The sequence below is a fragment of the Lasiosphaeria miniovina genome (genome assembly GCF_030549165.1).
Source record: "Lasiosphaeria miniovina strain SMH2392-1A chromosome Unknown B0T26scaffold_7, whole genome shotgun sequence".
NCBI classification, from domain to species: Eukaryota; Fungi; Ascomycota; class Sordariomycetes; order Sordariales; family Lasiosphaeriaceae; genus Lasiosphaeria; species Lasiosphaeria miniovina.
The window spans coordinates 3,139,579-3,166,499 of NW_026848226.1; the positions used below are offsets into that span (position 1 = coordinate 3,139,579).

General features: G+C 55.1%; 8 protein-coding genes across 8 annotated transcripts; 1 reads left to right on the forward strand and 7 right to left on the reverse strand.

The window, feature by feature from the left end:
• Positions 1-255: 255 nt before the first annotated feature.
• On the reverse strand, positions 256-6,945 carry B0T26DRAFT_743952 (uncharacterized protein; the record flags this gene model as incomplete). The annotated part of the gene is made up of 8 exons (XM_060444329.1): positions 256-394; positions 450-2,915; positions 2,980-4,952; positions 4,985-5,826; positions 5,885-6,556; positions 6,615-6,655; positions 6,708-6,761; positions 6,821-6,945. 8 exons carry the CDS (start codon positions 6,943-6,945, stop codon positions 256-258), a joined length of 6,312 nt encoding a protein of 2,103 aa, XP_060291900.1.
• Positions 6,946-8,224: 1,279 nt separating this feature from the next.
• Positions 8,225-9,735, reverse strand: B0T26DRAFT_680436 (uncharacterized protein; the record flags this gene model as incomplete). The annotated part of the gene is made up of 7 exons (XM_060440489.1): positions 8,225-8,480; positions 8,542-8,581; positions 9,084-9,102; positions 9,143-9,163; positions 9,193-9,295; positions 9,462-9,486; positions 9,678-9,735. 7 exons carry the CDS (start codon positions 9,733-9,735, stop codon positions 8,225-8,227), a joined length of 522 nt encoding a protein of 173 aa, XP_060291901.1.
• A 3,576-nt stretch (positions 9,736-13,311) lies between these two features.
• On the forward strand, positions 13,312-14,630 carry B0T26DRAFT_474014 (uncharacterized protein). The gene has a single exon (XM_060435228.1). The coding sequence runs from the start codon at positions 13,537-13,539 to the stop codon at positions 14,509-14,511; it is 975 nt and encodes a 324-aa protein (XP_060291902.1). The 5' UTR covers positions 13,312-13,536; the 3' UTR covers positions 14,512-14,630.
• A 471-nt stretch (positions 14,631-15,101) lies between these two features.
• On the reverse strand, positions 15,102-15,979 carry B0T26DRAFT_743955 (uncharacterized protein; the record flags this gene model as incomplete). Its single annotated transcript, XM_060444330.1, has 4 exons — positions 15,102-15,308; positions 15,403-15,496; positions 15,608-15,901; positions 15,948-15,979. The coding sequence occupies 4 exons, from the start codon at positions 15,977-15,979 to the stop codon at positions 15,102-15,104; spliced, it is 627 nt and encodes a 208-aa protein (XP_060291903.1).
• Positions 15,980-17,548: 1,569 nt separating this feature from the next.
• Positions 17,549-18,604, reverse strand: B0T26DRAFT_474121 (histone chaperone domain CHZ-domain-containing protein). The gene is made up of 5 exons (XM_060435229.1): positions 18,315-18,604; positions 18,155-18,167; positions 17,926-18,029; positions 17,696-17,816; positions 17,549-17,626 (listed from the first exon to the last, which is right to left on the reverse strand). Exons 1-4 carry the CDS (start codon positions 18,480-18,482, stop codon positions 17,757-17,759), a joined length of 345 nt encoding a protein of 114 aa, XP_060291904.1. The 5' UTR covers positions 18,483-18,604; the 3' UTR covers positions 17,549-17,626; positions 17,696-17,756.
• A 603-nt stretch (positions 18,605-19,207) lies between these two features.
• B0T26DRAFT_728140 (uncharacterized protein) lies at positions 19,208-19,883 on the reverse strand. The gene has a single exon (XM_060442885.1). It carries the CDS (start codon positions 19,850-19,852, stop codon positions 19,214-19,216), a length of 639 nt encoding a protein of 212 aa, XP_060291905.1. The 5' UTR covers positions 19,853-19,883; the 3' UTR covers positions 19,208-19,213.
• A 728-nt stretch (positions 19,884-20,611) lies between these two features.
• On the reverse strand, positions 20,612-22,016 carry B0T26DRAFT_655375 (cyclin-domain-containing protein; the record flags this gene model as incomplete). The annotated part of the gene is made up of 2 exons (XM_060438621.1): positions 20,612-21,128; positions 21,208-22,016. The coding sequence occupies 2 exons, from the start codon at positions 22,014-22,016 to the stop codon at positions 20,612-20,614; spliced, it is 1,326 nt and encodes a 441-aa protein (XP_060291906.1).
• A 1,751-nt stretch (positions 22,017-23,767) lies between these two features.
• B0T26DRAFT_806505 (kinase-like domain-containing protein) lies at positions 23,768-25,579 on the reverse strand (the record flags this gene model as incomplete). Its single annotated transcript, XM_060447190.1, has 5 exons — positions 24,968-25,579; positions 24,724-24,891; positions 24,530-24,671; positions 24,343-24,487; positions 23,768-24,259 (listed from the first exon to the last, which is right to left on the reverse strand). Exons 1-5 carry the CDS (start codon positions 25,158-25,160, stop codon positions 23,768-23,770), a joined length of 1,140 nt encoding a protein of 379 aa, XP_060291907.1. The 5' UTR covers positions 25,161-25,579.
• Between the last annotated feature and the right edge of the window lie 1,342 nt (positions 25,580-26,921).

The following is a 26,921-nucleotide window of genomic DNA, read 5'->3' on the forward strand; positions in this document are numbered from 1 at the left end:
AAAGACGAGATCTGTTGGAGAGGAGAACAACCCCCAGCCTGCACCTCGATTCGCCCATCCATGCCGCCAAATCCCAAGAGCAAAATGTAAAATTCCGTCCGCAGATGTCAACCCACAACGATTGCTGATGCTTTTGCTTTCATGGTATCAAATTAGGAAAAAAAAATAGACTGAGACCTTGGCGCTAGAAACGGACCCGACTCCCAAATACTGCCCATCTGATTCACCTGCCAAGCTTCCCATCGCCCCCCGGCTTCAAGCAGCGGCGCTGGCTGCTGCCGCAAACACCTCTTGGGCGGTGCGCTTGACAATGCCACCAGTCACGGGCAGGCCGGTACTGCTCTCTAGGTACAGATCAACCTCGCGCGCAGCCTGGCGACCCTCGTTGATTCCCCTGCGAGTTCATTAGTATCTTGTTCATGCAGGTTTAGACTCAGAAGTCAACTTACCAAACGATTAGAGACTGTCCACGACGGCAGTCACCAGCAGCGAAGATTCCTGGAACATTCGTGCTGTAGGTTCCCGGTGCCGTCTTCACGTTCTTGCGTGCGTCCTTCTCAATCTCGTCGCCGAGGACGCGGGCCTCTGGCCCAAGGAATCCCATCGACAGGAGGACGAGATCAGCCGGGAAGAACTGTTGAGAGCCGTCGACCTTCTTCATGTCCCAGCCCCCGCTGGGAGACTTGGTCCACTCGACGCGCATCGTGTTGATGCCCTTCACCTTTCCGTTGCCATCGTCGACAAACTCCTCAGACATGATGCAGAACTCACGAGGGTCCTTACCCATGTGCTGCCGTACTTCGGTATGGCCGTAGTCGACGCGATAGATACGAGGCCACTGGGGCCACGGGTTGTCTCGCGCCCGCTCCGGCGGCGGCTGGGGCAGCAGCTCAAAGTTGATCACCGACTTGGCACCGTGGCGGACCGAAGTGCCAATGCAGTCGTTTCCGGTATCGCCACCACCAATGACAACCACATGCTTATCCTTGGCCGAAATGTAAGAGCCATCGGCGAGTTCGGAATCGAGGAGCGACTTGGTGTTCTTGTGAAGGAACTCCATAGCGAAGTGGATGCCCTGGAGGTTGCGGCCCTTGATGGGAAGGTCACGAGCGACGGTCGCGCCAGTGGCGATAACCACGGCGTCATTCTGCGCCTTGAGATCCAGCAGCTGGACATCCTCGCCCACGGCGACGCCCGTCTTGAACTGGATTCCCTCAGCAGCCATGAAATCGGTGCGGCGCTTCACGATGCGCTTGTCAAGCTTCATATTGGGGATGCCATACATAAGCAGACCTCCGAGACGGTCGGCCCGCTCGTAGATGGTGACAAGGTGGCCGGCCTTGTTCAACTGGTCGGCACAGGCAAGGCCGGCAGGTCCAGACCCAATAACCGCAATCGTCTTGCCGGTGCGCACCTTCGGGGGCTCTGGGATCATCCAGCCCTTCTCGAATCCTCGATCAATGATGGCGCATTCGATGGACTTGATACCGACTGGGTCCTCGTTAATTCCCAGAACGCAGGCACCTTCACAAGGGGCGGGGCAAACACGACCAGTGAATTCGGGGAAGTTGTTTGTCATGAGGAGGCGATTCAAGGCGTCGCGCCATTGGTCCTGGAACACCAATTCGTTCCACTTCGGGATGATGTTGGAGATGGGGCATCCAGTATCCGACTGGCAGAACGGAACACCGCAGTCCATGCAGCGAGCGGACTGGTATTTGAGCTCATCCTCGTCGAGTCTCTGGGAGAGCTCGGCCCAATCCTTGGTTCTGGTCTTTGCGTTGCGGTACTTTTCTGATCGCCGCTGGTACTTCATGAAGCCCTTCGTCTTGTCCAGGACAAGAGCCTTCTTCTTCTCGGCAGCGTTGTCGCCCACGCTCTCCTCGATATCCTGAAGCTTGGCGCCCTTTTCGTGGCTCTTTGTCTTGACGCCCGAGACGATGGGAAGGTTATATTCGGCACGCTTGGCCTCGGCGGCCTTGGCCGCTTCCTCTAGCAGAACACGCTTGTAGTCGACAGGCAACACCTTGACGAACCGGGGCAGCGCACGATTAAAGTCAACCAGGATGCGGGCCGCGAGTTCCGAGCCCGTGTAATGGTGGTGGTCCTCGATGAGACCACGCAGGAAGGCAATCTCTTCAGGATCATCAACGGTACTGGCCTCAACCATCTCCATGTTCAGCTTCTGCATGAAGTCCCGGTGGAGGTCCAGGACGTATGCAATACCGCCAGACATGCCAGCCGCAAAGTTGCGTCCGGTGCTGCCGAGAATGACGATGCGGCCGCCAGTCATATACTCGCATCCGTGGTCACCAACGCCCTCGACAACAGCGGTGGCACCCGAGTTGCGTACCGCAAATCTCTCTGCGGCAACACCGCGGAAGAAGCAAGTGCCGCTGGTGGCACCGTACAAGCAAACATTGCCAATCAGAACGTTCTCCTCCGCCTTGAAGACGGCGGAGCGAGGCGGGTAGATGATAAGTCGGCCACCAGACAAGCCCTTGCCGACATAATCGTTGGAATCGCCCTCTAGCTCCAGTGTCACGCCAGGGGCAAGGAAAGCGCCAAAGGACTGGCCAGCAGACCCCTTGATGTTGACGTGGACAGTGTCCATGGGCAATCCGGCTTCGCCATAACGCTTTGAAATGTGGTATGACAGCGAAGTGCCCATGGCGCGATCAGTGTTGACAATGTCGCATTCGATGCGAGACGGGAGGCCTTTGTCGAGGGTCAACTCGGCCTCTGAAATCAGCTTGTTGTCAAGGCGGACATATAGGCGGTGGTCCTGCTTGCGGACGTTGAAGGTAGCGACGCCAGGTCGCAGCTTGTGAGCTGGGGTAAGAATGAGGGACAAGTCGATGTTAGCCGTCTTGCCGGTCCTCAGATCATCACGAACCCGGAGGACATCAACATGCCTGTTAACGCATCTGGTTAGCAAATTCCACAGGAATCATAGTTTGGGAGTCTAGGTGGCATTACCCTATCATCTCATTGACCGTTCGGAATCCGAGCTTGGCCATGATTGCGCGGAGTTCATTGGCAACATAGTAGAAGAAGTTGATGACCTGCTCGGGCGTTCCCTTAAACTTCTTCCGGAGTTCCGGATCCTGGGTAGCGATACCAACCGGGCAACTATTGAGATGGCACTTCCGCATAAAGATGCAGCCCATGGCAATCAAGGGCGTAGTTGCGAAGCCCCACTCCTCTGCGCCAAGGAGGCAGGCAATGGCGACATCGCGACCTGTTCGCAGCTGACCATCGGTCTGGACGACAACACGGCCTCTGAGGTCGTTGAGGACTAGAGTCTGGTGAGTCTCCGCGAGACCAAGCTCCCACGGGAGACCGGCGTACTTGATGCCAGTCCACCGCGAGGCGCCAGTGCCGCCGTCGTGTCCGGAAATCAGAATGTGGTCCGCCTTAGCTTTGGCAACCCCTGACGCAACGATACCCACACCCGTCTCGGACACCAACTTTACAGATACGCGGGATCGAGGGCTCGAACACTTGAGGTCGTAAATGAGCTGCTTCAAGTCCTCAATGGAGTAAATGTCGTGGTGGGGAGGGGGGGAAATAAGGCCGACGCCGGGCGTCGAGTGACGAGTGCGAGCAATCGACTTGGAAACCTTGTGGCCGGGCAGCTCGCCGCCCTCGCCTGGCTTGGCACCCTGGGCCATCTTGATCTGGAGCTCGTCCGAATCTGCCAAGTAGGCAGAAGTGACACCAAAACGGCCAGAGGCAACCTGCTTGATGGCGGATCGCATCGTGTCCCCGTTGGGCAGCCTCTCGGATCGCTCAGGGTCCTCGCCACCTTCGCCGGTGTTGGATTTACCGCCCAGACGGTTCATGGCAACAGCCAGAGTAGAGTGGGCTTCCATGGAAATCGAGCCGTACGACATGGCGCCGGTGCAGAAGCGACGCACAATCTCGGTCCATGGCTCGACCTGGTCAATAGGGACAGGTGTGCACTCCTCAAACTTGAAGTCGAGCATACCACGGAGCGTACAGGCCTTGATCTGCTCATACTCGGAACGCGAGTACGCCTCGTACGACTTGTCATTTTTGGTACGAACAGCATCCTGGATGTTGGCGATCGACGTGGGGTCGTTGATGTGTGCCTCGCCGCCGTCGCGCCAGTGGTATTCGCCAGATTCTGGCAGTCCAGGGATCCCAGCGGTATACCGAGACGGGAAACCCCGCTCGTGGAAACGGAAGGCGTCCTCTGCAATGAGCTCAAAAGTGACGCCCTTAATGCGAGTAGCGGTGCCCTTGAAGCAGCGGTCAACAACGGCGTCATCTACACCAAGAGCCTCGAAGATCTGTGCGCCCTTGTAACTAGCCAGAGTTGAGATTCCCATCTTGCTCATGACCTTCAAGATGCCACCATCGCACGAGTGCTTGTAGTTTTGGATCAAGGCCTCGTCCGACAGCTTCTTCTTGATCAGCTTCTCCTTGTTGAGCTTCAGGATGCACTCCATCGCAAGATAAGGATTGACAGCATCAGCGCCATAGCCAAGGAGAACACACATGTGGTGAACCTCGCGAGCCTCGGCCGTCTCGACAACAATAGCGGCCATTGCGCGCCACTTGTTGCTGACGAGGTGGTGGTGAACCATGGATGAGGCGAGAAGAGCCGACACGGCAACGCGATCCTTGGACGTGTTCCGATCGGAGAGAACGATGATTCGGTCCCGGGCCTCAACGGCGGCTGTGGCCTCGTTGCAGATATAGTCAAGGTGTTTGACATAGCCCTCGACGCCGTCCTTCTTGGGAAACGTGATGTCAATGGTCTTGACTGTCCAGTTGGGGTGAAGAGTAGACATCTTCTGGAGCACATTGAACTCTGGAATAGAGAGGATGGGGCTGGGCAAGTGAAGCCTTCCGCACTGTGAAGGATCCATCTCTAGAAGGTTTCCCTGAGGTCCAACGTAGCACTCCAAGGACATGACAATTGACTCTCTGATGGGGTCAATGGGGGGTTGGTAACCTGCGCAAAAAGTTGGCGGAAGTACTCGTAGAGCAGCTTTGGGGCCTGTGAAAGACAGGCCAGGGGAGCATCATTGCCCATGGAGCCAAGGGCCTCCTTCTCGTCGGAAGCCATAGGAGCAAGAAGCAAGCTGATCTGCTCGAAAGTGTAACCATACGCCAGAAGGAGGGGGTCTTCTTGTAGTTTCGTGGCGTCTGGCTTCGCAGAGAGATCGAACTTCTTTTCTTGAGTGAGTTGGTCCAGAACCTGAGGCATTGAAATCAACTCCTGGTCGAGCCACGCCCTGAAGTCGTGCCGGCTAGAAACGGCGGCCTTGAGCTCGCTGTCATCGATGATGCGACCGGCATGCGTGTCAACAAGAAGCATGCGCCCGGGCTGCAGACGGCCCTTCAGGATAACCTTCTCGGGCTCAACAGCGATAGTCCCAACCTCGGAGGCGCAAATGATACGGTCATCGTCCATAACGTAGTACCGGCAGGGTCTGAGACCGTTACGGTCAAGGTTGGCGCCACAGTACCGCCCATCGGCGAAGGTGAACAAGGCAGGACCGTCCCATGGTTCCATCTGGCAGGCGGCCCATTCGTAGAATGCAGCTTTCTTGGGGTCCATCAACGCGTTACCTTGCCAGGCCTCGGGGACCATAAGCATGACGGCCTCGGGGAGAGAGAGAACTCCATTGATGGTGAGAAGCTCTAGAACGTTGTCGAAAGCAGCCGAATCAGAACCGCCATCCTCGACAATGGGGTAAAGCCCTTCAAGCTCGTCACCGAAAATGTCAGACTGCATGACACCCTCGCGGGCGCGCATCCAGTTCTTGTTGCCACGGAGAGTGTTGATCTCGCCTATACAGTGTCGAATTAGCAATCTCGCTTCAGCAGGAGCAGATATTCTACCGCTTACCGTTGTGTGCTGCCCACCGAAGAGGCTGGGCACGATCCCAGGAAGGGAAAGTGTTGGTCGAGAAGCGCGAGTGCACAAGGGCAAAGTGCGCTTCATAATCGGCATTCACCAAATCATGGTAGTATTGGTATACCTGAACTGGAGCCAACTGTCCCTTGTAGATAATGTTTCTGTTGGAAAGGGAGCAGAGGTAGAACCAGTTCTGGAGCCCAATAGTATGGGTGGCCCGCTTCCGAAGGATATAAAGCTGTCTCTCAAACAGCCTATCGTCAAATTTCTCTGCATCTGTCATCTCTGGAGCATTGCCGGGACCATAGGTAGACTGCAAGACGACGAAGGGCTGCAAGATAGTGGGCTCCCGGGAGGCAGCAGCAGGACCCAGCAAAGACGAGTCCGTAGGGGGCTCTCGCCACCCCAGAACTCTCAAGCCCAAGGACTCGGCAATATCTTCCAACTGCCGCTTAGACTCGTGTATGGTCTCTGGATCAGGCTTGAAAAAAAGATTCCCCACAGCATACTGGCCCGGAGGAGGGAGCTTGATCCCCTCCTCCCGCTCAAAGTTCTTGACAAAAAACTTGTGCGGGATTGAGGTCATGACGCCAGCACCGTCACCATCCCGCGCGTCGGATCCCACAGCACCACGGTGGGTCATGTTGCAGAGGAGATTGCGTGCTATAAAAGTTAGTGTCCCGCAGTGTCCAACATCTCGACGGCCAAAGCTAGAACTCACCATCGCTAACGATTTTGTGGCTTGCTTTGCCCTTGATATGGCTGGAAGTTGTCAGCACAAGGCTTCTAGCACCCGTCCGGCCGTCTAACTTACCAAGCGAAGCCTACACCGCAGGCATCTTTCTCGAGGCTCGGGTCATAGAGCCCTCTAAACATCGATCAATCAGCGGTTGCGCAACTTGGAACATAAAGGCATGTGGTACATACTGTTTCACCGGAAGGGCTCCCGCCCATGAGGTGTTGTTTTCTGTTTGGTATTCATAGGGATAGTATTTCTCTGATTCAGCCTCGGTCTGTGTTTGTCGATCATCGAACTCCTCGTTCAAGCCCATGCTAGGCAAGCTTTGCTTATCAGATGCCTTTGCTGAGGGATATCGCCGGGGAAGAATATCGGGGAGCAGCAGGGGCCGCTCAGACGACACACCAGTCTGAGGTAACGGAGAGTCAAATTAGCAACTAGCAGGCTCTACTTGAAAGGCAGAGCGAGGGGAAAGCGAGGAATGGCAGCAGATGGCGTTAGACAAGACAAATGCGGTATTCCAAAGGCCGACTCGCGAGTCAAGTCTCGAACAATGCTCCGTCCTAGTTGGACTGTCGGAAGCGGGATGGAGGGCGCGCTGGCGTGGGCGAGCAGCGATAGATAGCGTGGTTACGTCGAATGCAAGGGCATGCGAAGCGGCCGTAGGGAAGAGGAGGAGGATGGTGTGCAGATAGTTACCGAGCCCGAACTCTGGCAAAAGGGCAACCAAACACCAAAAGCCAAAAAGAGCCACCCAAGGTGTAGTAGGCGACTGGGTCCATATCCGACTCCGGAACGATGGTGCGGAGGTAGACAAGCACGGCGCCGCTGGGAATTGAAGAGAATAGGCAGACATGCTATCGCCAGTTCCGGCACCGCATGCAGAGAGAGCGACGGAGATGCAGCCACAGATAAACAGGCCTCGACGGTTTCTGTATTCCGTCTGGGGGTATTGGCTCGGCGTGGGTGCATGACCATGTAAGTCGCAGTGGTTTTGGCTAGCGCAATGCACAGAGGGCGAGGACAAGCTTCGCAGCTGCATGAGTTGCTCTCGCGATAGAAGCTCCTGATAACCTTGCGGGCCACCCCAAAAGCTTTTGACTGCAATCGAAGCGGTCCAGCCAGCCAATTCTGGGCTTGCCCACTTACAACCTCTCCAACTGCCCCGCGGGATGCGATATGACGACAGGCCAATTGCACTGTCCCTTATCGACCCCATGCGGCTGTATTTCCCGCCATCTGATAGGATGGAGGACGGCAGATCAAAGGCGGGCCTGGGAGACATGCGAAACCGTAAGGACTAGCATGATTTTCTTGTCGGTACGTCGAAATCGGTGCTTGCCGTCATCGCCTGACAGCGCAATCCTCGCAGCGTCGCTAATGGCTAATGGATGGATGGTGAAGCGGGGACCAAATCCGCAATTGCAGAACGATTGATCCCAGCTTTGTCCAAAATGGCGGGGTCGGGGGGCACCAGCAAAGCGAACCACCACCGCGGCCTTCACACACGGCTAACAATTCATCTTTGTTGACTTTGGAGGGCTCGAGGGAAGATGGGCTCGCCTTTTCGACGCTATTGCTGCTCGCACCACCTATCTTTCGCGGAGGTTGAAACCCCGAGAGCGTATCGCTACCCGCACTTGTCCCTCGGCGCCTTTTTTCTTCGCCGTCATCGGCGTGCCATACTCGTGGTGATCATGGACAAGGATTGGGCAATCTCCCGTTTTGTCCTTGCCCTGGGCGACGGATGGCAATGTGTTTGACGAGTCTTTGGTCGGGAGGTCTTTCCAGATCGGACGCCCGGCCATTGGGATACGGAGCACGTGTCTTGTCTTCTGCGGGGCACAGCTGGGGAAGGAGGGAAGACGAGAGAGGGCAGTAATAGGTGAATAGGTATCGCAAGACTTACCAATTGGCTTGGTTGGACCTCCGACGGAGGATGTGACACTCTGTTCGCTTTTAAGATCCCAGGGGGGAGCTCGAGGCGGGCAGCAGGATCGGGAATTCGTGAAAGAAAGAGAGGAAGAGGGGAACCGGGCCTGGAAAGGGGTGGCGAGCCTGCTTTTATGATAGAGTTGGCTGTGGACGGAGAACAGCGAGGGGTCAGCTGCGGGTGGGTTCATACGTTGGATCTAGGATTTCCGTAGCTTGACTGAGACTGAGCGGTCGGAGCGGAGCAAGCCAGGCCAAGGTAAACCGGAGTGACAAGTGCAAGCACAAGGGTATGGAAGAGGAACGACGACAAGAAGCTCGGTCCCAAGCGGCATGCATGTGCGCAGCCAGTGTTGAAGGTGGCCGCACCTGGAGTGGGTGGGGGGAGGGTGGGGAGCTGGCTAGGCTGGAGCTGGTTTTCGGTCCACGGGCCAGCACCATCCCTGTGGGTTATTGCTACCTGGGCTGGTATTCATTCAGTACTCCGATGTATTCAGGTCGGCTCCATTCCGCGCCTACCTTCCATACCGTCCACCGCCTACTAACGTGGTCCGGTAGTCGCATCTTTTCGTGCTTACAAACACAGAGGCCAGGACAAACTGTCGAAGGCAACGCTTAATTCCATTACCTTCAATCGCTGCTCTGGGCTGACCTGGACGAGTGCCGGTTTGCCGTGCTTCTCGTGGCGCTTGCCTTTCGGTGCCAGAGCATTGAGGCAGACATAAGTATTACTAGAAGTAGAAAGTGGCATAGAAAGTGTGGGCCAGGTCAGGGTTAGCATCACTTTTTCTCTACTTCCCCAAAGCTCGCATCATCCAAGGCTTGCAGAACGGGGTTTCAAATTACTACCTCTTTGCTAATTACATGGCAATCAACATTTGCTGTCAGCCGACTAACCACACGATGCAGTTCGCGAATATAGCTCAATAGGTATATTAGTAACATATTCGTGTGCATTTAGGTTCGGTCTTTACTCTTCTGCGAACGCACCGAACGCACCGAATAACGTAGCACTCCTCCGTCCTCGCACCAGACTTGTAACCTCCTACGAGTAACCTGTTTCTAATCCCAACCAAGACAGCCGACAATGAAAGGTACAGAGAGAACACTAACAGGGCTGAGATGGGCCAAATTGGAGTCTTTGTCGTATGGCGCCAGCTAGCGGAACCATCTTGAGGCTTTGGAGCCCATCCCACCTCTCCAAAGTCTTAGTGTGGCTGCACACAGTCAAAAGCTGGGCGATGGGGACAATGTTGGAGAAGACGTTGGCCGCTGTGCATGGCCATTTGGCGCCAATCCCATCCCGCACGTTTAATCTCAATCGTCAAGAATAGCATCTTCGCCCATGGTCACCCGGGGCGGCCTTCCAACAGAGCACAAAGAACGCGAGCCAGCCCGTTGAGGATAAGCTGGATCTTAACTCATCTGGGCTGACGAGGGGGCTTGCAAGCCAGATTTACCCGGCGGCTCTGCTTGCGAGTGCCAAGGGCCTTCCCTGAGGCTGTTGCAAAAATGCGGACGTACAGCAAGATCCCTAGTCAGCAGCACGCTGTTGCTGTTGCTTGTAAAATCGCTTGTGTAAGAGAAATTCGCCATCGAAACTGAATGAGAGCAACGGGCCTTGATGGACGCACCCCACACCGGGCTGCATCGTGCAGAGCCAATCCAGGTTAGCCCGAGATCCACAAGCATAGCCTGCATGAAATCCGTGCTGAAGCATCCTTGTTCGGTGCTGGGGGGTCACGTCAAGTTCCGCCACTGCGCGCCAATCAACGGCTGCGTTTTTCAAAGACGGCTTGCCGATGTCGCCAGCAACGCGGCACCTTAGGAACTGGAACTTGGATGAGAGCCGGGACCGTTTACCATATGGTTTAGGTAGATATGTAGTATCCGGGCAGGCCAGGCTCAGATATCCTACCAATCGATAAGTATCATACATACGTAGATATCCATGCCCGGCCGTCAGTTGCCAACTGACACATAGTTTAAGAAGGTTTTGGGCCTGTTTCTGCTTTTGTCCGTTCCGAGCTCAAAAAATCCCGCTTCCCCTCTCCCAAGATTCGGGCCTCGGGGAAAAGGGCAGAAAGTGGAGGGACGGCTAGATGGTGAGAAGGCTGACCAATCGCATGTCATGGGTAACCAACAAACAGGCTTAGAGGGCACGCACAGAAAAGCAAAAGAGAGCTGTACTATAAACCAAATAGAGAGGGGAACAAGTTGCAATGGGCATTTGCCTGCCGACAGGGAGGGGGAAACAGAGTTTTCAGCACAAATTGCAGCTGCATCCAAGGTCGGCCCCGTGATGGACGGAACTGGGCGAGTTGCAGAGTAGGGTGCTGTAAAAGAATTATCAGCAGAAAACAGCCGCGTCCGGCCAATCACAGCACGCGCTTCCGGCAGCCTCGCATCCGATGTGCTGCTTCCCTTATCTTCCATGCAGCCCATCTTGAACCGAACCAGTCATGAGGGAAGACGAAAACCAACATAAGTCCCTCCCCGTCCCCAGAGATTGAGCTAATACATGAGATGAGGACTTGGCTCACGTTCGGGCAGGACCGACGACGAATCTCCGCTTGGCATCTCATCCCAGCATGAGCCACATTCCAGAATCCATAGAAACCCCCAAAGATTGACCCGGCGTCTCATCGTGATCCAATGTCTTACCAAGGTGAGTTTAGCAAGAGAGTTGAAGCAGCCCCCAGCGAGCCAGTCTTTGTGAAGGCGGGGTAGCAGCCTGGAAATGAATGTGTTGCAGTGACACCTGTCTGATAGGCACTAAACGTGATGCAGAATACCTACTACACTCCACCACCAGATGTGTGGGGGCAGGGAGGGTAGAGGTAGACGAGACGATGTCGTTGTCGGGGGTGCATGAATACCACGTTGTTTTAGCTTTCTTTCGACATCTGATCTGGCATCCGCAACTCGGCGTTAAACATCCCGCCCCACTCGGGTTTGGGAAAAGTTAAAAGGGGTCATTAAGTTGGCAGCGGTCCAGGAACCCACCGATGTCGGCGCCTTGTCGCTCTCCACTGGCCGTTCGACTGCCTGGGAAAAGTCGCGCCACGCCGACAGCCAGCCCAGGCTCAGGCCCGCTGACCCTGAGTTGAAGTACGGACGGAGAGGTACGGATAGTACGTAAAGAAAATTTGGCCCTGCCGTGGCATCCCATAAAACCATCACCCTAGGCGCTGAGCATCACCACGCGACTGACAGATGAGGTTCCTCTCAATGGACTCCTCACTCACCACGCGTCCACCCAGCCGGACCCAGGCTTCACTCTCTGCTTCCGTATAATCCCGACCTGGCGGGTATTAGCATGGAAGGCGAGAACCGTCGCTAGTCGCCAGGTACCTGCTCTAGCTCAAGATAGTCTGAGTTGGAGAACCAAATAAAAAAAAACGCTTTTCTCACCAGGCGGTGCGCAAGAATAGAGACTCGCACTACTATCCCGTATTCCGCCCGTACTACATATTGCGTAAAGCCTGCCTACATATCCGCGCCTAGGAACGAAGTACTGGTAATGTAGGGAGCCAGCTAAGCTACGCGAGCTAGCCTCCGATGCAGGCAAGGGACGAGGCAGAATTTCTCGACACCGCATCCAGGCACTCTGCGTTCAGCGTTGCAGATGAGGTTACCTGATTACCTCACAGAAACTCTCAGACAGCAAAAAAAGGAGGAAAGTGCTAAGGTAGGCTGCCCTCTCCTGCCGAGCAGTCTGGATTCGGAAGGGCGACGCGGAGAGGCGGACGGGGATATCGTGCCTCTTGAGAAAAAGATGGGACTTCTCTACGGAGTAAGGCCCAAAGACAAACCTTGCCTGGGACCCTCGCCTGAGGACGATGGCTTTAGACCTGCATGACTAAGGTCTATTGGCCACCCTCTTCCGTTCAATTGGGAATATTTGTATGTCCGCCGATGCGGAGGAGAGTCGGGACACTTGGAGTCGGAGATGTTCGAGTCGGTCTGGAGGCGGGGTTCCTCCAGCGAGACTCATGGCCGACGGGGGGCTCTGCCTTTCCCTCGGCCGGGAATCTTGAAACGGGTGATCTCATCGAGTAGCCACTAAACAGCGCGCTATTGCAATTGAGATGTGGCAAATGCTACGGCGGGGTTGGGCGGTCTCCATCGGCCACCGTGGTCTTTCTCAGGTTTTGGAGAAAGAAAAAAACTAGACGAGGCTAGGAAATCCCGGCTCCCTTGATAATTTTCAGGTGGGCGGACGGATCTAGGATTAGGAAGTTGAACCTGGTGTCCATCCTTGTCCCCGCTTTGCTAGTGTGAAGCCCCCAAAGCGCACAGACCCGTGGTCGGTAGCCGCATCGTGGGGTAGACAACCGGAACCCCTGTAAGTAGGCCGTACGAAGTGCGCTCGCACGCGGTGTCCGCACTGGCAGATTGTTTACTCAATCGAACCTACCCAGCGCTCTGCGCGATGACATCGGAATCAGAATAATCGCTGAATAGATTCAGTAAAACCACTCACCTCGCTGACGCCCGTAGCTGTATCATCGTTCTCGGGATAACAGCGATGGTAGAATTCTGATATAGCAAGGCCGCGAACCAGGGCCTGTTTGGCAGATCCGGAGTTCAGCATCGTCTGCTCGTCGAAAATCTGCAATCACCAACCACATAACATCGCACCCTCCCAATGTCGCCATGTTTTCCATTCTTCCAGATCTGACGCCAAGAGATGTACGTTGTTTCTCGATTGCCCGTAGAACAAGTGGCGTACTGTGCTAAACTCGTGCCTTCATTGTTTTTCTAGTCGCATTCTCTGTGGTACACATCTTCGCGCAACCCCAACGCATCACCGTCGTACCTCGACACCGCCGGCGCCCTCGGCTTCGGCGATAATAGAGGCCATAGTGCGAGCGACGGAAACAACAACAACAATAGCAACGGCGGCGGCCAACATCACCACAGCCAGCACCACAGCCAGCACCACAGCCAGGCCATCATTGAACGCTCCATGCTTGGCCGCCTGCGCGCCGACGAGATCTACATGGAGCGGTGCCGGGCCAACGTCAGTAACCTAGGTAGTACGTGGCTGAAGCCGCCCGGAGTGACCAAGACGCTGTTCCAGCTGCGCGAGGAGCGGCGCGAGGCCGAGGAGCACGCCGAGGCGGTGCGCCGGGAGATGCTGGCGGCCGAGCTAGCCGAGGCGGCGGAGGCTGAGGCTGGCGGTGGGGCTGGCGGCCTTCCAGGTGACGAAGCCATGGATGGCGGCGAGCCGGGAATGGACGACGACGACGAGGATGGCGGGAGGGATCTCGACGAAGACATACCGGACGCGGACGAAGGCGGGTTCGGCTTTGATGGAGCTAGCGACGACGAGGATGAAGATGACGATCTGGATGCAGAGGACGACGAAAACGACGACGCTGACAATGACCATGCGATGCAGGTGGAAGGGTCTAGCGCAGGCGATGCTCTCCGGCAACAGCGGCGCATCCAGCAGCGCGAGTTTGCCAGCCGGATGGCGACCATGCGCGCAACCGAGGACCGCATGCGGGAGCGGATGGCCCGCGGCGGGCCGGGTGACGGCGCCGGGGACCTCTACGGCGCCGACGAGGAGATTGACGAGGAGGACCTGGCGCACATGCTCGAGGAGGAGGATCTCGTGGGTGCCGTGTACCGGGACGAGGTAGAGCCTGGACCAGACATGGACATGGAGGCAGATCTGGACGACGAGATCCCCGAGGCAGAGAGCGGCGGCGGCTATGAACACACCGACTCCGAGGCCTCGCTCAGCAGCAGCGAGGACGGCGACCACAACGTCAGCTACCTCGCCCCTCGCGCTCGCCTGCCGCCAGCCCATCCCCAGAGGAGCAGCATCGGGCGCGGCGACGGCGGGCCGAGATCAAGCCTAGACATCAGCAGTATCCTTTCCAGGGACGGGAGCAGCATTACGGGCAGCAGCCCGCAGATGCAGAGGAGGACCTAGAGTTGGAGGTGATAGAGAAGAGAGTGCAAAGAGAAGAGAAGAGAAGGTCATTTGGGCCCAAACAGCAGGAGATACCCAAAGTCAAAACTTCAGTTACCTGCCGTCCATGGTTTCGGTATGGCAAGAGTTCGGGCACCACCACACAGTACTATTATTATTGTTATTGTTATTATCATTATTATCAAGAGTGTAAAAGTAGACACATGCGGCATGAAGCATTAAGCCGTTTCTTTAATAATCAAAATAGGCCTTCTGCATGCATGCGAGTTGGTTTGTACAGTACAGTATAAGGTATGTTGCATGATCCCAGTTGGAGAAAAGAAAAAGAGAGAAACAAAATCCGCCAAGTAGCAGACAGGCAGACAGACAGACATGCACACTTCTTCCCATGAAAACTCCATATGCGCCGCGTGCCCTGAGAAGCCCAGTCCCTCCAAGGAATGGCGGGACCGAGCCGGGGGAGGGAGGTTGGGAACTCGTTTTTGTGTTTATTTCCATAGATTGATTCCATCCCCCCCCCTCCACCCCACCTATCGGGCTATTGATCAATCCATTCTTTTCCCCTCTGACCACAGCCAGTAGCCGAAATATCAAAAGAGCCAGACGTAAGAAAACAGAAAGATGACGGCCAGGAAGAAGCCCAGCCACACCTTCCAGCCGACGCCGGTGCGCTCTGCCATCAGCAGCATGCGGTTCATGGTGCCGCGCAGCCGCAGCCGCGTCTTGTCGAAGCTGTCGTTCATCTTCTCCGCCAGCGCCGACGACTCGCGGATCTCGTCGCCGATCGCTATCGTCATCTGTTGCCCGGGGGGGAAGGGTTAGCTGGGTGGCGTGGCAGAGAGAGAGAGAGAGAGAGAGAGAGAGAGAGAGAGAGGTTGGGGGTGAACTCACGTCCTTGAGCACCTTGACCTTGCCTAGGATCCCCTCGACCTGATGGTCGTTCTGGCTCTCGAGCTCGTTGAGCACCGCATCGCTGTATTGGCCCCTGCGACAGCGACAAAAACTGTCAGCCTTTGCGATCGATGGATCGATCCCCTAGCATCTCAGGGGGAGCCGTATATGTATGCCAGGGGAGGCTCGAATTATCAACACGCACCTCGAGTTCGGCGTCGCCGGCCGAAACCCAGCTCTGTTCTCCACGCCGAGATGTTGCCCGCCGCCGCCTATCCCTATCCCTCCTCCTATCGCCGAGCCGTTGCCACTACTGCTCCCGCTTCCGCCGGAATATTGCTGCTGCTGCTGCTGGTATCCTCCGTAGCCGTAACCGCCGCCGACCCGGTTCGGGCTCGCGCTCACCGGCCGCCGCGCCCCCGACTCAGCCCCCGAGCCTGTATAGCCCTTGAACAGGTCGCTGCGCGAGTCGCGTTGGTGCAGAGACGATGCACCAAATCTAAAAGGTTACCCCAGACAAAACTATCGTCAGCCGTCTGTCACACTGTGAAGTTTTTGCAGTGAAATGATTCCCCATGTCGTTTGGTCCTCGGCTGCGAAAAGGCTGTAGGCTTGCGATGAAAAGAGAAAGGGAGTCGGCCGTTGTAGCCGGAAATCGGATCTGCTGAAGGCGGAGCGGACATGGCGCGTGGTTCGTCGTGTGCTCGGCTGCGTTCTGGATTGCCGGGGTGGAATCATCGAGTATTCGACAGTCTCCGTCGCCGTCGCCATCGTCATGTAATGTAGTATAGCAGCGCCGCGATTGCCGACCGCCCTAACTCCCCCGATCGCGACGACAATCGCGTGAGCATCGTGGCCTTGGCCGCAGACTTGCTTCGGGTAGCGTTCGTAGGCGTGTGCGCAACGCCTGTGTCCGGTTTCGTTTGCAGAGGCGCATAGAAGGGGAACAAGAAAGAGAAAAGTAGGGGATAGCTCACCGCGACGCCATCTTTTATTTTGTTTTATTCTTTTGCTCCTCCCTGGTGCCTTTTTTTTGTTCGTTGCGGTTGGTTGCGTTTATTGCACGGGCGATCTGCCTTCCATGACGATGACGACGCCAAAGGAGACCTGGTCAGACAGGTAGGGACGGGAGGTTGTGTTTGGAGCGAACGGCGCCCCAAAAAATTAGGGGATCTGATCTAGAAAGAAACCCGCGGGATAATTTAAAAAGGGGGGTCAAACCGACGAATGTGACTCTCTTGTAGCTTTTCAATATTTGGTTGTTTGTTGGGCCAGGATTTCTCTTCCGCCCTTTCTTACTCTAGGCCTCCTCAAAGGAGGCTTCTGTCCAGCCTGGCCTCTACGGATACGTCTTCTAGTTTTTGATAGGTTGTTCTATTACAGGCCTTTGAACTAAGTAAAATGCGAGTCCCATGTCACCTCAGCTTAAATTTTTGGCGTTCATTGGCCAATTGCCGGCCGGCACTTGCCCTAGTAGCCTCCCGGTTTCTGGCAGCAAGGTCACAGCACCTGTCAGAGCCGTGATTGATGCATTCCAAATCTCAAAGCAAATGTCACAGGTAGACTCAAATTATATTGTCGCCCAGGACTGGCGCAGCTAGGGATCCTTTCTCGGAGGGCGATGCGGCTAGGTAGCAGCTTACGGCCAAGCCTTCGCCTGCGTATACAGTCCGGGCTATTCCGACTCATGCAACAACTTACAATAGACAGCTGTTGTTGTGTAAAGAAGCGCTTTACCAGCAGCTTATAGCATTACAGCCGTACAGCTTTCTTTGTAGTAGTATATATCTTTACTTACTTTACCGTAAACCGGCCAAAGCAGCAAGTCAGCCAAGGTTCAAAACATAGAATAGCACATATCACGCGCCCCAGGAAGACGAGGTGGAATGGAATCTATCGTCCAACAGATAAAGCCACCCCCAACACCTAATCCTAGTTCCTCCACACAAATGTCTCTCGCTACTTTCATAATGCACTCAGCGGGGAGAAGTGCGCGAAGACGATACATGCTCTCCCCATCCAATGGCCATACGGTGACTTGAGATAGCGGACACTACCGCTGTCTTCCCGCCGCCTTAAAAGACAATTGCCATCCGTGTCATCAAAACCCTTCATAACAAGACAAAAAGGTCGCCCGCCCAGAAGAAGAGTAAGGTCGCATCCGATCCAGAAAGAGGCTGAAGGAGAATTTAAGAGCTGGGGAGAGGGTTTTGGGGAGATTATGGTTTCTCTGTTTTGTTTATTCCCATTCCTACCTAGTGCCAAACCATGAAAAACCATAGATTCTTTTTATCGTAACCGTCCCGTCGTCATGATCATCATCATCCCTTCAACAGCCACCCCGACCCGTACAGTTATGCAGGGACGAGAGGGCAATCGACGGAAAATGCTGTTGTTGCGGTCGTGCTGTTGGGCCGAACAAAGACGAGAACGTTTGAAGAAGGGAGAGGGAATCTAGTCTTCCATCTTCTCGTCCTCGGCCTCAAAGTCTTCATCGTCCTCCTCATCTTCGTCGGCATCGGCCGGGTTCTCCTCGGCCGCCTTGGCGAAGTCGATGACCTTTCCGCGGGTGCGGCGGCCAATCACGTTGTCGAGATCAATCTCCTCCAGGCCATCCTCCTCGTCGGCTACATGCGCGCACAATGGTTAGAAGCTGGTATTAAGAAAGGGTGACACGCAGTCGCATTTTCCTGCATTTGTTCTCCGAAGAGAGCGGGAGGGGGCAAGGGAAGTTGGGATTCCAATGACATACCAGCTTCAGTCTCCTATTAGCATCATGTTAGCGCTGGACGTTTGACAACAATGAATCAAAAAGAGTAAAAGTAATGCGACGCGAGTGCAGCATGCGTATTCACGGCGCGCACACCAAGGCGCGTGCGCGCAAGACTAATTCAAAGTTGGGCGGCATATACCTCATCAGCGTCTTCCTCTTCGTCCTCGTCATCTTCATCCTCGCCCATGGAGACGTCCTTCATGGTGTCGTCCTCGGTCGCCGCGGCAGCCTTGCCCTTTCCCTTGGAGTCGCCAAAGGTGGCGGGGTCCTGGACCCCAGAGGTGGTGGTGCCGTTCTCGGTAGCCATGGCTGTGGTTTATGGAGAGGTTTGGATGTTTGGGTTCAAGTAAACAGAGGAGAGCTCTAGATACGTGTAGAGAGCCTGCGGTTTGATTGCGGAGGCGGTGGACAGAGAAGCAGAGGGAGTAGAGTGTAGCCTTGCGTCGCGAGAAAGAGGGAAAAGACTGGGTCTTGGGGGGGTGTGGTGTGCGAAGGTCTAAGATCTGGAGGTTGTCCGAATTTCAGAGCCGGCGCACCTTGCCTCCCGCCATTATGGGGCATTTTTGTGGGGCGCTGTTGCGCAGCGAGGCCCGCCCTAAACTCTGTTCGTCGCACACCACTTGGCGCCAGCTGACGGGGCAACAGCGTGGGTTGCGCGGCACACTGTGCAAGTTAGGCAAGAGCCGGGGATTTGCGACCAGAGAAACATGTCAAGGCCCACTGGGGGATGGGGAACTCCGCCAAATTTACCAGAGCATGATAAGGAACTTTAGAAACAGCGATAAAAATGCTGCAGAAAGGCTGGAGCCAACCAGGCTAGAGATTCATGAAAGACGGGTCGGGAGTAAAAGACAATAAAAAGAGCGTCCCTACCTAGTCTAGTGACCACTCCAGGTCTTTGAGCCCCTAGACTGCAAAGACATATAAGAACATGATGGAAGGACCTAGAGCATAGAACACGGCGCTGGAAGTAATTTTTAGATGTATTAATTCACTTTGAGTCTCCCCCGCCCGACACCAGGACGAAGACGCCAATAGCTAACACCCACCAATACCTATCATTGTTAAAACGTCAGCAGTTGCGCGTACTACACCAAACACATAACCATAACAGATGGAAAGGGGGAGGGGGGGCTGGCTCTGCACATACTTCTGCAACAGCGTCTTCTCCTCGGGGACGACATTCTTGCCCTCGGGCGAGAGCACGACGGGCCTGTTGAGGTCGGGCTGCTTGCCGCGCGCCGTCGGGACCACGACGACCTGCGGGCCAAAGTCGCGCGTCTGTCCGGCGTCGATCCGCACCCCCTTGCACAGTACGCCCAGGATCTGGCCTTTGCTATTGTCGACCGAGAGCACCAGGTGCGGCGACAGCCCCTTGCCAAAGTTGTCGGCCGACGCCACCGAGGTCGACGACACCCAGCGCGCCGCGGCCGCGTCGTAGACGCCGACGCGCAACAGCGCCGCCGCACCGCCCTCGGGGAGATCTGGCGCTTCGTACGACAGGACCTCGCCTGTTGCTGTTGTCTCCGGCTGGGCTTCGTAGCTGACGTCGGCGAGGAGGCTAGGCGGTGTTTCGGGCGTCGTGATGGGTTGGATGAAGATGGAGGCGACGACACTTTCTGCGCTCGCGACGGCCGCGACTGCTAGAAGCGTCGAGAAAAGCGCGGAATACCTCATCGTTCCGTCTTGGGGTCGCAATTGATATCGCTTGTTTGTCTGTCTGTTTGTCTGTCTGTCCTCTTCAGCTCCGAGCTTTTGATAAGGCGGGTTGTTGGCGAGCTTGAATGTCGGCGGCGGCAATCCAATGGGAGGGGGTGGATCGACAGACCCAGCAGTTGGGGCGTGTCTTGGCGAGCCGGAAATTTAGAGCCTCCCCAGCCTCGCTGCCAGCTGGCACTGTGCTGCTGCTTGCCGACGAGGGTCTGAATCCCATCCACAATTTTTTGTCACACGCTCCCAGTTCATCTCACTGTCTCACAACACAAGGAGCGAGCACGCTTGGAACAACTCTCAGAGGGTGTTTGATATCCGTGTTTGTGAGGGAACGGTTTCCTCTACGACGTGAGAGACTGTTCCGTGCACGCCCAAGAACAGTTAGGTTAGCATAAAAAACATTCCAACGGAAATCCCGCACGCGGTACCTAGTTGAAAGACCTATTTACAGACACAAGCCTGAATGCATACATCGCTCCGCATCAATCCATGACTCAGCCTATTCACACTTGAAGGTGTGTCGAGTTTAGATACGCCGGCTACCCAAAACGAAACCGCCGAAGACACTGCGAGCCGAGATTCAAACTCGGCTTCCCCCATCTCCTGATCCTAATGCCTGCATATACAAAATGGAACGACGCCGCCCTAATCGCAGGCCCCAGAACCCAGAACCCAAAAGGGGGAGGATTCAAAGCGCAGGTTTCGCGGGGTGAGCAGCGACTATTAGCTGCTGCTTGCCGTTTGCCCGTGGTTCGTGATCGCGGCTTTGCCCTTGCTCGTCCCCCCTTCTATTTCCTCTTCGTCGTCAAGTTCGTCGTCATCCTCGTCGTCAATGACCTCGCTATCGTCGTCTTCATTATCGTCTTCCTCTAGCTGAAATCCAGGGCACCGTTCAACCAGGCCTCGGTAGTAGGCAACCAAGACCTCGGGGTTGGGCACGATTTTCCAATCAACCCTGTAGAGAAATTCGAGCTCCAGCAGTTTCAGCTCAGCGACCCTGACCCCGCCGACTCTCGCGTAGGTCGAATTGTTCCAAAAGGCGTCGGAAAGACCCTTGGCCGCGACTGTAGCTGCTGTGATTAAGAAACGGTGCACGGTAAGCGTGTTGATGGTGAATTCGGGATAAAGCGCGCATAGTCGGTCGATGTAGTAGACCATGGATAAGAGCAGAGGGGGGCTAAGTGTGGCGTGCTTTGCCAGCCTGTGAAGATAGTCTAGAACTGAGATCCCCGGTGCGGTCCTGGGGGGGCAAAGAAGAAATGTCAGTTCGGCGGTAACCACAAAAGCCAGTCGGCGATTGCATAGCTGGGAGCTCTCACCGAGAGTGAAATCTGGTCAAATGGCCAGACTTCAGGGCCAGCGCATCGTTGGTCTCAATGAGCTCTCCCAGCATGTGGGCGATAAGCACCACGACGTCTTCGACCGCGCATAACTCGTATCGCTCGGGCAAAATTTTGGGGAGGGCCGTCTCGGGCTTCGGGCGCTTAGCGAGCGCTGAAGGATTTTGCACGGCATCGGCCGGCGTCGCAACGCTGGAGCTGCCCGGCCCCTGCGAATTTCTTCTCTTAGCCGTGGGAGAAGATGCCGGCGCGGGCACTGCGGCTGCGGGAACGGCGACGGCAGCGGCAAGTTGCGATTGGGACCCCGACGGCTGCTGCTGCTGCTTAGGCGCGGCTGGCGGTATAGACTTTGCGGGCTTCGCCGGAATGGGATGAGAGGCCACTGTCGCAGGCGGGTCGTCGGGGAGAGCCATGGGCTTCGGTCCTGGCATTGGCGGGGGCTCGAGCCGATCAATGTCGGCTGGCGACGGCGCGGGTGCAGGGCGACAGAGAGGGGCGCCGGTAGCGTAGTCCACTAGCTCCATAGGCGAGTACTGGGTGGCAGCGTCGACGCCTACATATCGCTTGGGGCGTGCGAAAGAAGGCGAGGCGATTGTAGTTGTGGTGGTGGTAGTTGAGATGAGAGGCGACGAGGCGGCGGATTGCCGGCGGGACAGGGCAGCCGGGAGCCGGGCTGGAGACTGTCGCGGCGAAGGCGCGACTGCGGATGTGGATGCAGGTGCATAGTGGAAGCTATGGAGGCCACTTCTGGGAGAGGCATTGACTGGGGTCGAGACAGCCTCCAACATCATCCCAAACTCATTCTTCTGCTAGGCGCAGACACAGCGCGGGCGGGCGACGAGGTTAAAGAGGCCGCGGATCAGTTATCGACGGCGGGGGAGGGGTGGGGCAGGGTTGTCTTGGTAAAGTTATGGATTAGGTAGGTTAGCCTGAGACTTTGCAACCCCACAGTCAGGGAGTTGGAGGCGACGAGGTCGACGGCACGTCCTGGCCAGTCACTAAGACACGGGACTTTGCGCTGTCAGACTGCGGAGCAAATCGCCCAAAACCCACAACCCGAAGTCCACAGTGGAATGCCTAAGATGGCCACAAAACTGTCGCCTCTCGCTTGGACGCTAGTGCTGGCGCCGATGCTGGATGATGGCGCTGGGATCCTGGGGCAGGTGCGGGTGCTTTGCGCGGTTTGTGCAATTCGGGTTTAGACTCTGGATCTAGATACGGAGTAGTTTGTTATCACACGACGTGGAAGGGCGGGCGTCCAGGTGACTGTTAAGAAGAATGGGCGCAAGGTATGGCGGTCAGATAGGTAACAGGTAACCTGGAATATAAGATTGCCGTTGTAGGTGAAGAAGAGTAGTAAGTTGGGTGCTTTGTCAATGGCGGGATGTGAATTGGAACCCAAGACCCGACAAGCGACGGCGGAGTGAGGACCCACGATGGATCTCTACGCTGTACTTATTTTATTGCCGCCTCGCCACGCCCAAACAGACCGTATTTTCTCCCTCCATAGCATCGAGGTGGGTAAAAGTGTAGGTGGCACGTTGTCAACTGGACGTCTCGGGCTGTCCAGGTCGGGTTGCTTTTAGTGTAACCCGTGGGCCCTAACGTTCTCTTCGCTTCACCGAGCAGCGGGCTAGCGCACTAGAATGGCAGCGACGGGCCAAAGGGGTGCGCCGCCTTTCCAATGCATGTCTTTATCGCCAAACCCACAAAAGCGCCACTGCCGTACCAGTCACGTATGCTCGCTTGGATGGCCTGGCCTCGCCTGGCCCCGCGACGTGATTGGAGAGAGGCGAAAATTGTACTGGCGGCTGCTTGGATCCGATCAGGTTTGGCACCGAGACCAACTGACAACAGGGCAGAGACGCCTGCATCAAGGCCATGTGGCCCGGTTCGTGCATCCAATGCAATGACCTCAATGTCTTGTCTTGGGGCCAGAGCCGAGCTCCGTACGACCTCAGGAACGTCTGGCCTGGGATGGGCCGTGGTCGGATCCATGGCGTCGGAAGAGACACATGGGAGCTGCCCCTCCCTGCGGATACGGTAAAGAAACTGTGCTGGTATTCAGTAGCTCGACCCGCATCACAGCTGTCTCGAGCGAATTCTTAGTGATGCTTAGGATGAGCACAATGCTATAGGGCTACACGACCTGGGACACGTAGTAATGGCATTCACATTTTCGGGTTTTTTCGATTTTTAGAAAGCGAATCCCCACAATAAGATGCAGCCCTTAATTTTCCGGATGGCGCTGTTTAGGGTATGAGAATTAGAAAGTCTCTCCTCCCTCTATTATTCTAGGATTACTTCCCATCACAACGGAGTACGCAGCCTGGTACTCAGGAGATGCAACACGCCTCCACTGCCAACTGGAAAGAGTCTGCTGGGGTTGGTGTTTTTACAACTTGCAAATACAAAAGTGCAACTCACGAGTTTCTAGAGATTTTAGCAGCTACCTAGCTTAGTACAAGGGGCTATCGGCCCTCGTCCAATGGCCAAAAAACCTTTGGCCCAACGCTGATGCCCTGTTTAAATATATGTATCAACGCCCGTCAATATGGAACCACGGGTGACTGAGCACCTCCTGTGCAGTGGGCCGTTTTTCCGGATCGTAGACAAAGATCTTTGACAAGAGGTCGAAGAGCAGGTCGGCTTCATGCTCTGGGATCTTGGGCATTGCCTCCAACAACGGCTTCCATTCCCTATTAAAGCCCTTTAGGTAGACATTATTCACCTGCACAGCCGTAGGCTTCCACACCATGTCCGAGAAACAAGGGGGAAACGGTTTCCTTCTTTCCTCCTCGTACTTGTCGCAGTCCCCGTTCTTCCCCCTAGGCGTGCCAGTCTGGACGACACGGCCATCGGGCTCATCCCATATCTGATAAACCAGATTCTTCAGAGGTCGCTTGCCCTCCAACTTCTCAAGCGACTCTCCTTTACTAGAATCCTTTGTCGGCTGTCCATCGTCGTCCCAAAGGATTTCCTCCCAGTCTTGGGGCATGTCCCCCAGGGTCTGAACGATATACTTCATTAGCTCCGACACGTGGCTTGGTAAGGGTTATCGAAAGGGCCTTGCCCCGACCTGAGCCGAAAGAAGCAGTAGCCGAGAGCCCATACATCGCTTGCTGGACTAGCCGGTAAGCCAGCTGCAAACTCGGGTGCCAGAAACTCAAGTGGCGTGCCCAGCATTTTCTGGGGCGGCGAAGAAGCCAGGAAACACTGGTCGAAGTCGACGAGTTTGATCTGGTCGGTAATAGAATTTCTGGTCGTCGAGGAGAGGAAATTGAAGGTTTTCACAACATACCGCGGCGCTTCTGGGCCAGGTATATCGCCGGCCTCGGTCTCAAGCTCTCCCGTCACAGGCGGCTCGAACAAGTTGTAGATGTCGGCTTCATCCAAACTGTCGAAACCCGACAAGCCAAAGAAAATGTTGCTAGTTGTCACGTCTAATATTCGATTAGCAAGTTTTCGTAGAGATGTTGACATGGGATCACTAACCTCCATGGCACAGGCCTTGGGAGTGGAGATCAGCGACGGCTTTCGTGGCTTCATGGCCAGCCTTCCGGGTGAGCCAAGGTCTAAGTCGAATAGTGAACCCATAACATAGGTCAGACGCGGACGGGCCAAGAACGGGTAGAACTAGACATAGATGGTGACCATTTGGTCCTTCAAAGGTGAAGCGTTAAAGGGATTTCTCGCCAACTAAGGGTTGAGTGTGGCAACAATTTTCAGCGCCACCTACTTCTTCTCATGTCCGTCTCGCGTAAGCCAAACCGTGGAGAACCCGCCAGCACCGAGTCTGTGCAAAATCTTTTACTGTCCGCCGTCGTACATGTCGTCCAAGTGAACAGGTTAGTACCACCCCAGCCGGTATTTTTCGACATCTTCCGTTTAAACGCCAACGCCCTGGAGAGAGAGGAAACGCAGGTCTTCATAGTCGGGACTCTTGAGACTATGTCATTTTGGTACGCGCGTATACTAAAGAGAACAGCGGCGGTGCGCAGGCAGAGGCAGCGCGAGACGTGAACCAAAGGACTGATGAATAGCAGCCAGACGACTGATGCCGTTGTCGCAACTGGCAGCGTTTTGGGTGGCTGCGCGTCCACAGGCAATTATGGGCCTGGGACACCGTTAATACCTTCTAGCCCTGGCGACTAGGTGCTAAATCTTTCCGAAAAATTCACGAATTGTTGAGTGACGAATGGTCCAAGACGAGTCTTTGTGTGCATCGATGGGCATCCGATACAGTGTGGCGGGCCTTGCGCGCGCAGCGCTTTTACTGTGAGCGGTCAAGCCTAGCCGACCCGCACCGTCTCACAAAAGCCAACTATTGTTAGCCGCCCCCCCCCCCCCCGTTTCTGGCGCCTGTGGTGAGCGCCCCGAGTCCGGGTAGTAGAAGCTAGTATTACAGGTTTTCGATATTTTTATTTTCAATGAAAGTGACGAAACAAATAAGGATGGGATTATATGTAGGTACGGATAATGTAATCATGAATTGATGCTACAGTACATAGTAACGCGCTCGATGCGGTACCCCACATTCTTTATGGCAAACGCTATTATCGAATATAGAGAAGGAACTTGAACCGCTTTGGTTTATTACTTAAGGCACGAGCTAGAATCTCAAGTACGGTCCTGCTACCTTAGGTATCCGTACCTACCTTGGGTGACTTTGACGACAGAATGACACTTTTCCCAACTTCGCACCGGAAGTCCAAACCCGGAAACTGCCAAGGCGACGACGGTACCTGAGTGTAAACTAATATTTTTATTATTACAGTTCCCTTGTTGAGGAAACCAATTCTCATCCTCATTTCAAGATCCTACTGACTGGAAATGACAACGGCCATCTCGTTTATCACGAGCATAATATCAAGCTTGTGCACCGAGAACTCGCATAGGAATGAACGGCGCTTTCTGCTGGTCAAAAAGGATAAAACCTACAAATTTCCAAGACTGGTTCGAAAGAACAAGGGAGCAAGTGCGAGTCCCAGAAATCGCCATGTTCAGAGAGAGGCTGCTGCCGGCCTATGCCCCTCCCCCAAATACAATTACACCACAGCAACCGCGGTGTCTAGCAGCTCAAGCTATGACGGGGGAGCGTTGCCGACAGGGGATGCCCAGTCATGGCCGGACGGCTGGTACCCTGATCCGTGGGCTACGCAGACGGAGCCTCAACGAGGTGGTTTGAGAATGGAGAATAGACAAGCCATGTCCAGTGAACAAAACGACTTGGTACGCCAACCGCCTGGCGAGTACAGTCTGGTTCCTCCATTTTTCATTTGTGCTATCTGTTGGAATGAGCTAGGCCTTGGCACTAGGGAGCAGATTGAACACGAATTGATATCAAATACTGTTCATTCTTTACTATCGGCATTAGTTTACGATATAATCCCCCATTGTTTATTGGTGTGAAACCTTCCAAAACATGAAGAACCTAATAACCTTGAGGCTCGCCTTAATTTTTTCCCTCTGAGGGATATGACAGTTCCTAATATATGATCTCAGAGCCCTAGACCTCTTCTCCCCCTACAAACCCATGGCCTCCGGTCTACGCTATCAAAGTACGGATATCAAACTAAAATTTATAGGATTGGATTATAGCTGTTTATTTCCCTTGAAGAGTGAGCTTTCACTATATTAAATCATAGCAGGAATGTCGGTCATGGTGCGGAGGGCGTTTACACTGCAGAACC

What these genes read in the sequence shown, in the direction of transcription:
- B0T26DRAFT_728140 (XM_060442885.1), bottom strand. Translation starts at nt 19,852, where the DNA reads ATGAGGTATTCCGCGCTTTTCTCGACGCTTCTAGCAGTCGCGGCCGTC.
- B0T26DRAFT_474121 (XM_060435229.1), bottom strand. Translation starts at nt 18,482, where the DNA reads ATGGCTACCGAGAACGGCACCACCACCTCTGGGGTCCAGGACCCCGCC. An exon ending in AGGCGGCCGAGGAGAACCCG is followed by an intron (nt 17,817 to 17,925) that starts GCCGATGCCGAC and finishes GTCTTTGTTCGG; the next exon opens with CCCAACAGCACGACCGCAAC.
- B0T26DRAFT_474014 (XM_060435228.1), top strand. Translation starts at nt 13,537, where the DNA reads ATGCTTGGCCGCCTGCGCGCCGACGAGATCTACATGGAGCGGTGCCGG.